Genomic DNA, 12,830 nt, shown 5'->3' on the forward strand with positions numbered 1-12,830 from the left:
AAAGTAGGTGAAACGTACCACTAACATACTGTTTCATTAGCCTTTCAGTACATCCATCACCTGTCACAAGGTATACTCCATGAAATCAAATAAAGGATCATCCAAAATATGCTTCATTTACTCATGATCTTATTCTCCATTGATACAATCTATTTCTGCACAGTTGAAAACATTGCAATAGTGTAAATATCTATCTAGATTTATATATATATATTTCAATGTTCCTCCCTTTGTGAGACAAAGCTGTATTCTGGTAGGGGCCCTTGCTATGCTTTGGGCACATTAATCCTCCACTGATCTTTCCATTTGGCTAATGAACCACAAACATATTGTTAAGAATCACAAAAAAAATACAAACCTTTTCTGAACGCCTAACTGTAAGTCGCTCTGGAGAAGAGCGTCTGCTAAATGACTAACATGTAAACGTGAAATGCGTTTCGTGTCCAATGCTGCAAACTCAAAGGGATGATGCATTTTACACATCAACATCATCATCTTTTCAAACTCATGCAACAGTATTTGCATAAAGCATTTAACTAAACATTTCCCTGATATCATGGCGCCATAATTCAACCAAAGCCAAAGTCCAAGTCATTCAGACAAATTTTTAACAAAACTCTAAGCAGCCATTGATACGCACACATTTAACCGCTCTCCATTTTAGGTCAACATTTGTAAGACATCACATATTTGTGATCAGGATCTGGGCTATGAAGAGACATCACCCAGCGCCAGTTCATGTGTAAGTCCTTACAGCCCTACTCTAAACATTAGAAAGAAGTGCAATTATTGGAAGAAAGGGCCTTGCAGCTTGGTGCGGACCTGGTCTCGTTTCACCTCTCTCTCCTTGAGGAAAGCCTGCAGCTTGTCAGTGGAGAAACACAAGATGGAGTCTCTGTGTTTGGAAGGGGCCCGCTCGCCCCGTACCCACGGGTTCTGGAGGCACTCAGCCGCCGAGGGTCTCTCCCTGAAGAAATGCATCAGATGAGACACATCAGGAACATTCTGAAATGGTTTGTTAACACTATCTATCAATTACCCCTCAATGAAACAACTTTGGGTGTGCTCGGCTATCTCAAATAGGCAATAGGTACTGTATAGGTCCTGGTCAGATCTGGTCAATCGACTCACCAAGCCTTGATGCTCAGTGTGTTCTTTATGAAGTTGATTGCTCCCTCTGACAAGCCAGGGTAGCAGCGGCCAAACTGGATCTTCCCCTTCCGGATGTTTCTGTCCCTCTCCCAGTTGAGGTCTGAATGGAACGGGCTATCTGCACTCAACCTAGGTGGTGAGAGGGAGGACATATTTGTTTATTTGGATCCCCATTAGCTTTTGCAGAAGCATCAGCTACTATTCCTTGGGGTCCACAAAAAACACAAAGCATGACAAGTAACAAAACACTGATAGATGAGGCCAGTCACACAAATTTAAAATCCAACGATGAACAAACACAAAATAAAAAATCTATAATAATAATACTAATAAAAACAATACAACAACAAAAATAATGTGTGTGTTAGAGTGTGTGTGTGTGTGTGTGTATTCCCTCGCAGTCCCCTCACATAGACATATCAGAGGAGAAACAGAAGAGTAAATGGCAGTATGGCTGTATAGCGGGGTGTCAAACATACGGATCCGGCCCACGAGCCCATTCAATCCGGCCTGCAGGGGGTTTCAATTTTTCTTTGAAAAACAGTCTTAAATTGACATTGAAATGACTAAAACCAAATTGAAACTGTGTAAAAATATTACCGGATCTACATTTACAGTCTCTTCACGCTGTCCAGCTTGACAGTCATCGAAACGAATGCTGAACAGTAAGGGAGCATCGGAAATTCCAAAAGCATTGGATATGGGACTATTTTTTGGACATTTTGACAGCAAGGAAATATAACACATTTTAAGTGCGGCCCTCTGGACCCCTGAAGACCCAATGTGGCCTGCTTGGTAAAATGAGTTTGACACTCCTGATATATAGGATACAACTTACACATCCAGGGCAATCAGTACTCTAAACATTAGAGAGAAGTGTAATTATTGCAAAAATATTTCAATCCTCATGTATCTTTCTGGGTCATTCCACCAATTGGGTGCATTTTCAGCAGTGTAAAAAAAAAAAGTGTTTCACCTCATTTTAACATTCTGTCATAAAGAGCATATGTTCAACTTAATAAAAAACATGTCTTCCCATCTCCAAAAAAATCACTATAGTCAGTGCCAATAAAGAGCCAAGTAAAGTAACAGCGTTGATATTAAATTAAGTTGATATGTGTGCAACAGGGAGGGGCAATTGAATGCAAGCTTCACAAAAAAAATGACATTGTTAAAACATTTCTAGCCTGTCTATGGGTAACAGGGTTAAAGTGTTGTGCTCGACCCGCTCAGTTTTCCACCACAAAACACCAGAACATGGCCAAAACGAGTAGAACCAGCTCACCTGCTTTTACACTGGGGTTTGACTATTTAAAAAGCAAAAGTTTCACCACGTTGAAATTTGAGTTCAGTTCACATAACAGGATGTGCAGATTCACATAAGTTCACATAACAGGTCAGATTAAATAAATCATAGTCGCCAGAAATGACTGTCAAAACAACATAATAATTAGGGCTTTACAATTATGGTGAAAAAAGGTACAGGTTAATTTATTCCTAGAAGTCACAGAGGGTGCACAGAGGGATATGTCAAAATCAGCAAGTCAGATATATTGAATCGGCCATGTGGTCTCTATTAAATGGCACTTCATTTAATGTAACTGGCTTTTAAAATGCAATATTTGTGCACAATTTCTACTTAAAATATTAAAAGGGACACAAAAAGGCACTCATTTCGTGGAACAACCCTTCTTACTTACATTATAAAAGCCAAAACCCCAATAGCCCAGATGTCGGTCTCAGGTCCGACTCCTTGTCCGTCGAGGATTTCTGGAGCTTTAGGAAGGACAATGTAAACTTACAAAACATGACAGATAGAGAAGGCATTCTTCATAAGAGTTTTACATTCCATTGTTTCCATTAGTACGTGCCAGTAAATTAAAATACATCTCTCAAGGAACAACGTTTATAGCCCAGCGGCAGAACACAGAGGTCGAAATGAATTAAGGTTACGGTTAAGGTTTTGTCATCGTTTCAGTGAGGTTAGGGTAAGGGTTAGGAAAGGCATAACAGTTAACATTGGGTTAGCGTACCACCATCTGCCATTCTGTTTCTGCCCGTTGTCTGTGAAGAGGCGCACGATGGAGTCTCTGTGTGAAATGGGAAGATGGATGTAACTGTTCTTCAAGAGCAAAGTTGAGTGATGAAGTTAGGCAAGCTTCTGTTCAGCCTATCATCCCTATCCACCCATCCTTTCCAGTCATTCTCTTGATGTACCTTTCTCTTGTCCCGGAATCTCCTCGATGTTCAGTGTCTGCCCGGGTGTGAAAGACTGAGCAGAGCCCAGGTCTACGATCTTCAGCACGTTGCGGTCCGTCACCAGCATGTTGTCCGACTTGAGGTCCAGGTGGACGACGCGGCGGCCGTGCAGGTAGTCCACAGCACTCAGGATCTGAGCCAGCAGCTCTGCCACATGGAGTTCCGCATAAAGATCTCTGTTTGGGGGGAAAAAGGAGGGAGGGAGGGGGAACATGGTATATCTAAAACCCATCTTCTGCATCTTTACCAAGTACAGTAAATAACACATTTTGCATCCACACTCTGGAAATTGCAAAACCCATTAGCCAGGCAACACTACAAACTAACACACCCCCAAACACTACTAAGTAATGTTGTAATGTAAAGCAGGCAGCTGTGTCTCTCTGACCTCTCAGCTAGGTTGTAGAGCAGCTCTCTGCCTGCACACAGCTCCTGGATGAGCACCAGGTAGTGGGGGGTAATGTAGGCCGTGTGCAGCTGCACCAGGTGCCGGTGGTTGAGCTTCTTAAGCAGCTGGTACTCCCTGAGCACCAGAGCTCTCTTTTCTGGCCTGTAGGGGGTGATCTTGGCAGCAAACAGCTGCTGGCTCTGGCTGTCCTGACACTGGGTCACCACGCTGAACCGACCCCTGACATGGACGACACGGCGAGAGAGACGGTGAGAGAGATTGCACACACATCTGTGCAGGCCTACGTTACAGGTATGCAGGACAGATGTGCGGTAAAGAAATGCTCAATGAGTACACATTCGCGTCGTGTAGAAAAAACGGAAACTTTCCTAAGCCGGTGTTGACCGTTCAGTACCTGTTGATCTCTGCGAGGAAGCTGTAGGTCTTGTGGCTAGGTTGACCTCTTGATCCACTGCCCTTTGACCCTGGGTACTCGGTCTGGATGAGGGGAATGTGGGTCTCTGTAGATTAAAGGAGCACAAAAGCAAACTTTCATCAATAAACTCTAAAATGAAACAAGGACTATATAGAATTTTCTTGCCTTTAGGATGGGTTGCCATAACAACAGGTGGTGAAGGGTCACTGAAAGGTCCTGCCCCCTTCTTGGTGATGCAGCCCACCCTGAATACGTATCCTGCTCCTCTGAGTAAGTCCTTCACTACGTAGCAACTGTCTGTCACCTCCTCGCACAGTAGCTTCCACTCCCCGCCTGTGGCAGTACAGGGTATGGAAATGTTTCATAATTCTAATATTTCATGTGCAACAAGTGCATCATCATCATCATCGTCAACATCCGGTAGACAGTGTTAAACTTGTTCAATTTAGTGTCGCTTCACTTCACTGCACATACACCACAGGCGGCTGGTGGTACGGCGACTCATGGCACTGAATTGGGGTGGACGGGTGGATGGTAATGGCTGGGACGGCACGAACGGAATGATATCACACACATCAGACAGAGTTTCCATGTGCTTGATACCATTCCATTTACTCCATTCCAGCCATTATTATAAGCCATCGTCCCCTCACCAGCCTCCTGTGACATACACATTTCTGTGGAACATCAATATGCAAACCTGTGTGATCTGTAAGCAGTGTTTTTCGTACCGGCTGTGCTGTACTGAACACAGTAAACCACTGGGTCGCTGGACTGCACTGGTCTCCATACCAGCAGAAATCCACCTGCCTCCAACTGGTGCACATCAGGCCTGGTCAGGTGGATGGGCATCTCTGGAGAGAAAACAGAAAGATAAACATTAGACTTGCAAAGAGACACACAAAGCCTCTCTTCTGCTGAGTAGATTGCAAAGTAGAGTCCAAATATACTTCACCTTTGTTCTTCTTGAATGCAGGTATTTTAGGTATTTTAAATGAAAATAATTTGGACTTCTTTTTCGCACTCTCCAAGCCAGCGCTCGCCTTTTGCTCAGGTGGAGCAGGAGATGAACCCTTAACAATCGGCCCTGCATCACACCAAGAAACATAAAGGGTGGAAATTCTGATTGTTTCCACTACATGTGGAGTGATCCCATTCGGAAAAAGTGTACGAAACTAAAAGTGCATGGTAGCTCACCTCCCTTCGTTAAGTCCTCCTTGCTGGATGATTTAGTGAACAGCTTGGTGAGGCTAGAGGCTGATGCCCTCATCTTTTTCCTGAGTGACATGGTGGGGGTTCTGGGCTCCAATTCCCCTAGCGTGGGTCCCTGCTCCGCGCCCTCCAGTTGTGAGTAGGAATGCCCCGCCCAGGACTGCCTACGTAACAGATTCATCAACCCAACCTTGGGTGACATCCTGGGAGACTTCCCCGTGGGCGGTTTGGCCTGGAGGGCCGGGGTGGACGCGTGCCTCTGGAGACGTGCCTCTGTGTCGCTGGCCCTCGAGGGTCTCTCTGGGGCCTTGAAGGACAGGCTGGGGCTGGGTTTTACAGGCAGGACCGTCTTCTCAACCTTACCATTACTTCTGGCCATTGAGTTCTGGTTGGGGTGGGTTGTCCTTCTCGGTGGGATCTGAAGTTGGCCGTTCCGGCGCTGGGGCTCCTTGTCAGCGTCCACAGCCTCAGACCCCTGGAGCAGGGAGCAGGGGGAAGTTGTGATCAGGGGCTCCTCCTGGTCATCATACTCATCCCCTGCTCTCCCTCTTTGTGCGGCTGCAGGGTAGCCGTGGGACAGCTCCTCACAAGAGCCCAGCCTGCTGGAGCCCTCAGAGCCATGCTCCAGGATGAGGGACTCAGCCAGGGAGTACTGAGAGCCAGCCAGGTTCCCCGCCTCCTCCTCTGGACCAGCACGGAGCAATTTTGCACACAGTTTCTGAAGCCTGGCCGTAAGCTGTTTGGGAGCCACTGCCACTGAACCTCTTCTACCTCTCACTTGGAGAGGAGGAACGTCCAAGCTCTTCTCCTCTTCCTCCTCATCAGTGAAATCCTCCTTAAGATTCAAAGCACTCTCCTCTTCTCTGCGTTTGGCAGATCCTGGTGAGTGTCGGAAGTACTCGTCCAACGACCTGCTCCTCCTCTGTGGTGGTGCATTGTGCGAGAGGCTGACCCCGCTGTCAAAGGAGCAGGACTTGAGCATGGACGGCTGCAAAGACCCTCGCCTTTGCCCGTGATTGGTCTCGCCTTCGTCCTCCACATACTCAATGAGAGGCTCGTTGAGGCGGCTAGAGAGGCTTCTGCGGAGCGGCTTGCGGCCCCTCTCCTGCTTCTTGGCTTGGAACTTGTCCCTGAGGGTCATGTGGCGAGCGGACATGGGCGAGAGCTGCGCGGAGCTGTTGTAGAAAGTGCTGCGGATCAGGCTGCTCCTGGCGATGAGGCCTCCATCACTCCCGGACGCGGACCCATCATCCCCCTCGGAGAGGTATAGGGACGGGCTGCTTTCTCGGCTGACCCTCTTCTCCCTCTGGGGGGTCGGCTGCTGTGAAGCGTCCGAGGACCCTATAGACTGCCTGCTTAGGCTCCTCTCCAGCACGCTCCTCTTTCCTCCCATCTCCTCCTCCGCCTCCTCCTCGTTCTCCTCCTCCATGGTGCCCTCCTCCTCCTCTTCCTCGAATGTCAGTTTGGCAAAGAGCTCAGGGATCCTGGCTCTCTCCATGAGGGGGTCAAATTCTTCCTCCTCCTCGTCTTCATCCTCGTCGGCTGTGGTGCAGTGGTGGAAGAAGTCCCAGGCGTCGGCCTCGTCGTACTCAGAGGAGGAGCCGCTGCTCATGGAGGTGCTGCTGTGCTCATGGGGGTCCCGGGGGGCTGTGATGGAGGTCTCCCGAAGAGGGGCATCCAGTAGCTCTGGGATGGGCTTCAGGATTAGTACCGAGCCCAGGCAGGTCAGAGAACGCTGGGTAGAGAGTGGAGAGAATGCAGGTGAGAGAGAAGACAGATCGGTCATACAGAGCTGGGAAAAGACAGTTCAGGAAACACTTGACATAAACAGAGAGAAGAGACAAGAAAACACTGGACAGAGTTAAAAGACTGAAGGCTCTATTTTATCAGTTGGCGCTAAGGAGACGTATGTTTCAAACGCAGGGTGTTTGCAATTTTGTCATGTAAAAACTGGCGCACTGGCATTTTCCAGCCCTAAAGCCAGGTTCCGCGATTTACCTGTCTTTTATCAGCTCGCTTGCACTGAGGTGGGAGGGGTGGCAATGTTTGAGGTGTGTCCTTAAAAACAAGTGCAAAAGTGACAATTTGCTGCAGTACTGATGGGAAGTTTTAAGACCCACAAAAAGCACGTCTTATTAACGGAAGTAGTTGATAATGGAATGGATTTTGAGACTGGAAACGCAGCCTATCTAGCCATGATGCACAGTGTCCATGGAAGGAGAGATGTGCCTTTTTTGCCCGTGAATCTCGTATTTATGAACATAAAAAAATTGTTTTCCCCCCATTTCGATTTGATTAAAAACCAAGCATTGCCTACCCTCCCCTTAATCAAGGTTGGTTTAGCGGCATTGCCTACCAAAGGTGTGTCTTTTTATCCTGGCCACTGAGTTTTCAATGGTTGACTGAGCTTTGAAATATTTGAGGATTTTGCCCTCATGCTTTTTTCAATATTCACAATTCACATACTTACATTTCGCATGTTCAAGTAGGCTATCCATTCCCATTTTCAAAGAGCGCCCCTCGTCCAATTACCAGAGACACGCTCCTCCAAAGTAGTCAGTCGTCCCATAATGCCATTTTTAAAAATCTGTCTTGTACATAAGCAACGATACAATCTTGATGGCAAGATGGTGCCGACAGACATGGCAGCTCTGCTTCTAGCTCCTAAGCAACTTTCCAGTATTTCGTTTTTTTGTGTGTTATTTCTTACATTATTAGCCCAGAACGTTTTTTCTGTTATTACATACAGTCGAAAATAACTTTTGGATATCAGAGCGGCGGTAACTCACCAGCATTACGACTAGGAATACAACTTTCCAGAATTGAATCCTTTGATCGTACCCCCCAGGGCAATTTATCTGATCCGAAAGGCTGCCACAAGACGACGCCGGCGGAGAAGAGGTTTTCATAGTGGACTTCTTTCTCTCGTACAAGATTAACATCTTCTTCACCCGCTTTGAGAATAACACAGTGCCACCGGCGCGGCCCGCTCCCAAGGACTGTGGGCTCTCGTTCTCTGTGGCTGAAGTGAGTAAGACATTTAAGCGTGTTAACCCTCGCAAGGCTGCCGGCCCTAGCCGCGTCCTCAGAGCATGCGTGTTTACGGACATATTCAATCTCTCCTTATCCAGGTCTGCTGTTCCCACTTGCTTCAAGATGTCAACCATTGTTCCTGTACCCAAGAAACCAAAGGTAACTCAACTCAATGACTGCGTTGAGAGGCATTCTAGACCCACTTCAATTTGCTTACTGGGCCAATAGATCCACAGGCAATGCAATTCCCATCGCACTGCACACTGTCCTATCTCATCTGGCCAAGAGGAATACCTAGGTAAGAATGCTGTTCATTGACTATAGCTCAGCCTTCAACACCCTAGTACCCTCCAAGCTCATCATTAAGCTTGAGGCCCTGGGTCTGAACCCCACCCTGTGCAACTGGGTCTTGGACTTCCTGTCGGGCCACCCCCAGGTGGTGAAGGTAGGAAACAACACTCCACTTCGCTGATCCTCAACACAGAGGCCCCACAAGGGTGCGTGTTCAGCCCCCTCATGTACTCCCCTGTTCACCCATGACTGCGTGGCCACACATGCCTCCAACTCAATCATCAAGTTTGCAGACGACACAACAGTAGTACGCCTGATTACCAACAATAACGAGGGCCCTAGCGGGGTGGTGCCAGGAAAATAACCTCTCCCTCAACATCAACAAAACGAAGGAACTGGTCGTGGAAGTCAGGAAATAGCAGAGGGAGCACGCCTCTATCCACATCGACGGGACAGCAGTGGAGAAGGTGGAAAGCTTCAAGTTCCTCGGCGTACACATCACTGACAATCTGAAATGGTCCACCCACACAGACAGTGTGGTGAAGACAGCACCTCTTAAACCTCAGGAGGCTGAAGAAATTTATCTTGGCACCTAAGACAGTCACAAACTTTTACAGATGCACAATTGAGAGCATCCTGTCGGGCTGCATCACAGCCTGGTACAACAACTGCACCGCCCGAAACCGCAGGGCTCTCCAGAGGGTGGTGTTGTCTGCCCAACACATCATCGGGGGAACACTGCCTGCCCTCCAGGAAACCTACAGTATCCGATGTCACTAATACTGTAAAAGCTCAATCAAAGTCCAAGTATACATATTTGACGATATACTTGCCGAAAAATGTTATGTGAATGTGAATGTCTATTTCACGATTTGCCCAAATGTACCTGGGTGTCTTCACACTAAAAGTTATGTAGTTTGCTCATACATCAAGTTATCCATCTGAAACTTTGCACATACACTGCTGAAATCTTGTGGACACCATTGGAATTACCAGAGCGATGGCTAGATTTGGGGCCCTTTCTCTTGCATTTCAAAGATGGTGGTAGAAAAAAACGGTCATTTATTTCTTTGTATTTTCTTTTACTATTGTGTTATATTCTATTGTGTTATATTCTCTCTCAATTCACATTTCCACAAACTTCAAAGTGTTTCCTTTCAAATGGTACCAAGAATATGCATATCCTTGCTTCAGGGCCTGAGCTACAGGCAGTTAGATTTGGGTATGTCATTTTAGGCGAAAATTTAAAAAAAGGGGGCTATCCCTAAGAAGATAAAAAGCAACAAATCCCTTATTTGGCATCGATAAGAGTCAAAAACAGTTATTCTAGTGTCAAAGTTTACTACAAAGTGTAAATAGAAAAATTGTGGTCATAAAGTTAGTCTCTTCTAAAACAGAGTTTGGAACATCTGTGCATCACAACGGGTAAATGAAAGTTGGGTATTGATTTGACAATGTTCCTTTGCCCACTAACATGGGGTGAACAGCTTTGGTGATTGCTCTCTATCCAATAGCATCAGTTGAGGCTCCTCAAAGGAGGAAAGGGACGATAATCCTTCTCAGTACATAAAAATAGAAATAATGACACATTAAAAATTGTATCCCTTTTTGGTTAAAACTATACTAAACATATTCATGTCATCAAACAATGGATTAAAAACACACTGTTTTGCAATAAAGGTCTACAGTAGCCTCAACAGCACTCTCTGTGGTAGCACCATGGTGTAGCCGGAGGACAGCTAGCTTCCGTCCTCCTCTGAGTACATTGACTTCAATACAAAACCTAGGAAGCTTGTGGTTCTCATCCCCTTCCATAGACTTACACATTAAAGACGACGCCGTGTGGCTCAGTTGGTAGAGCATGGCGCTTGCAACGCCAGGGTTGTGGGTTCATTTCCCACGGGGGGACCAGGGTTCACTTCCCAGGGGGGACCAGGATGAATATGTATGAACTTTCCAATTTGTAAGTCGCTCTGGATAAGAGCGTCTGCTAAATGACGTAAATGTAAACGTAAATGTAAATATGATGACTTCCGGAGGACATCCTCCAACCTATCAGACCTCTTGCAGCATGAACTGACATGTTGTCGACCCAATCAAAGGATCAGAAAATGAATCTAGTACTGAAAGCATAAGCTACAGCTAGCTAGCACTGCAGTGCATCAAATGTGGTGAGTAGTTGACTCAGAGACAGTTTTGAACCAATTCATTTCTTTTTAAATGAAAGAGAAGCAGAGATATTTTGTTTTCACTTTCCCTTACTTAGCTAGCTAATGCAGTTAGCTAGTTTAGCCTACTCTAACACCCGGCTCAAACAGAGAGGGATGCTATGTTAGCTAGCTGGTTAAGGCTATCCAACACTGGAACTCTTCCAAGTTAAGGTAAGCTTTTGGTTTTAGAAATGTATTGCCACAGGGGCCCACCGGTGTAACTGCTAAACTGCTTGCTGTACACTGTACTGCATGATTGTAGCGGGTTTACTATGTTGACTATGACGTTAGCTAATATGGTGTCAATGGTGAAGGCTGTTATCGGTTATGGTATAAACGTTTGGCTTGGAAAGGTTTTTTTGCCCGGTCACAGACAGCTGTTGTGTTGTGTACCGAAGTCCACAAGCGAAGGGAAAAGGTGTGTTCAGTGGCTCTTTAATATAAGGAATTTGATGTATAGCATTTATGTTTTACTTTTACATAAGTACGAGTACTTTTTCCACCACTGTACTTAAGTACATTTAAAACCAGATACTTTTAGACTTTTACTCAAGTAGTATTTTTCTGGGTGACTTTTACTCTATTTCCGGCTGGTTCTACAGCAGAGTTTAATTTGATTAAAAACTAAACTTAGAATGATTCACCATCCTGGCTTTATGATGAGAACGTCCAGCTGACATGAAATGGAATTTAGGAGCCATCTGCTATTTCTGACGAAATGTGAATGCGATCTGTAAGATGGTTCCATTATGTTTATAAAACAGTATAACGGTGAGTGGACATTCTCTTTATATTGTATCTTTGTCCAGCTTCTGTGAAAAGTTGGATGTGCATAAAACCCTCCATTGTCTGCGTTGCCTTAATATTATATGCCCACAGGAAGCAATTATGGTGCCTGTAACTGTATTTAGACATACTGTACCCTATTTAAAACAAGTTTTTGTATAATTTTGATTCTAATTTGATTAGAATTATTGACTCTCTTTTTAGGCCTTATCAATAGTGAATTTAATTGTACGCTTGGCATGTCCATGAATCAGCCATAATGCAATTTACAGTAGGCCTAGCCCCCAGTGTGAATGCTATGTTTAACTATATGTTTCCATATTGAAGACATGCAATTACTTACAACAATGTGGACTGAGAACATGTTCAACATATTTTTGGTTTCTGTAGGCTATTTAACAAACTAGGCTATGTTTCTGTAGGTTATTTAACAAACTAGGCTATGTTTCTGTAGGTTATTTAACAAACTAGGCTATAACGGACTAACATTGAAATTGGAGTTGATGACAAGGCAATACATAAAGGCAATACATAAAAGATTGTAAATACACAACTTGAAGCAACCAAATATTTAGCCATGGAGCATGTTCTGATTGGCAAGTGAGGCTTAAAGCCTCCAATTTATTTATGCATCAAAACCCAGCCCTTTCGCACCAACGTCAGCTACTGCGCCCATAATTCCGTTTGTAAAAATAGCACTAATATTTCCGACACACCCCCCAAACTATAACGCTACCACTTTATCATTGCATTAGGTTTGTTAAAATAGAGCCCTGCATATCATTATTGTACCTGCCATTTTCTCCTTGAGATGAAGACTTTCAGAGCCCTCGTATTGATATCATCAGTCTCATCCTCATGTTCACTCTGACAACATAATCAACAAGAGAGAATGTGTTAGACAAGATTAGTTGTTTTCCTCCATTTCTTTATTTTATTTGTCTCCACCGACCCGGCTGAGACATAAACAAACTGAGAATGTAATTCTTACCTGGAACCACTCGTGCCCCAGACACTCAAATGCAGTTGGTCGCTTTCTAAGGACAGAACAAATCATTTAGAG

At 45.2% G+C, this 12,830-nt stretch overlaps 1 protein-coding gene across 1 annotated transcript in view; it reads right to left on the bottom strand.

Moving 5' to 3' along the window:
• Window positions 1-18: 18 nt before the first annotated feature.
• Window positions 19-12,830, bottom strand: part of LOC129869345 (obscurin-like) — a 90,766-nt gene continuing 77,954 nt past the window's right edge. The window contains exons 73-84 of the mRNA XM_055943677.1: window positions 12,759-12,804; window positions 12,560-12,622; window positions 5,433-7,182; window positions 5,191-5,322; window positions 4,967-5,089; window positions 4,401-4,568; window positions 4,215-4,320; window positions 3,800-4,039; window positions 3,370-3,587; window positions 2,853-2,949; window positions 1,132-1,281; window positions 19-967 (exon numbers count right to left, since the gene is read on the bottom strand). Of these exons, the coding sequence (XP_055799652.1) occupies window positions 787-967; window positions 1,132-1,281; window positions 2,853-2,949; window positions 3,370-3,587; window positions 3,800-4,039; window positions 4,215-4,320; window positions 4,401-4,568; window positions 4,967-5,089; window positions 5,191-5,322; window positions 5,433-7,182; window positions 12,560-12,622; window positions 12,759-12,804 (3,274 nt within the window). The 3' untranslated portion in view covers window positions 19-786. The remainder of the gene's footprint in view (window positions 968-1,131; window positions 1,282-2,852; window positions 2,950-3,369; window positions 3,588-3,799; window positions 4,040-4,214; window positions 4,321-4,400; window positions 4,569-4,966; window positions 5,090-5,190; window positions 5,323-5,432; window positions 7,183-12,559; window positions 12,623-12,758; window positions 12,805-12,830) is intronic.

This window comes from Salvelinus fontinalis, chromosome 14, assembly GCF_029448725.1.
Source record: "Salvelinus fontinalis isolate EN_2023a chromosome 14, ASM2944872v1, whole genome shotgun sequence".
In the NCBI taxonomy this organism is placed as follows: domain Eukaryota; kingdom Metazoa; phylum Chordata; class Actinopteri; order Salmoniformes; family Salmonidae; genus Salvelinus; species Salvelinus fontinalis.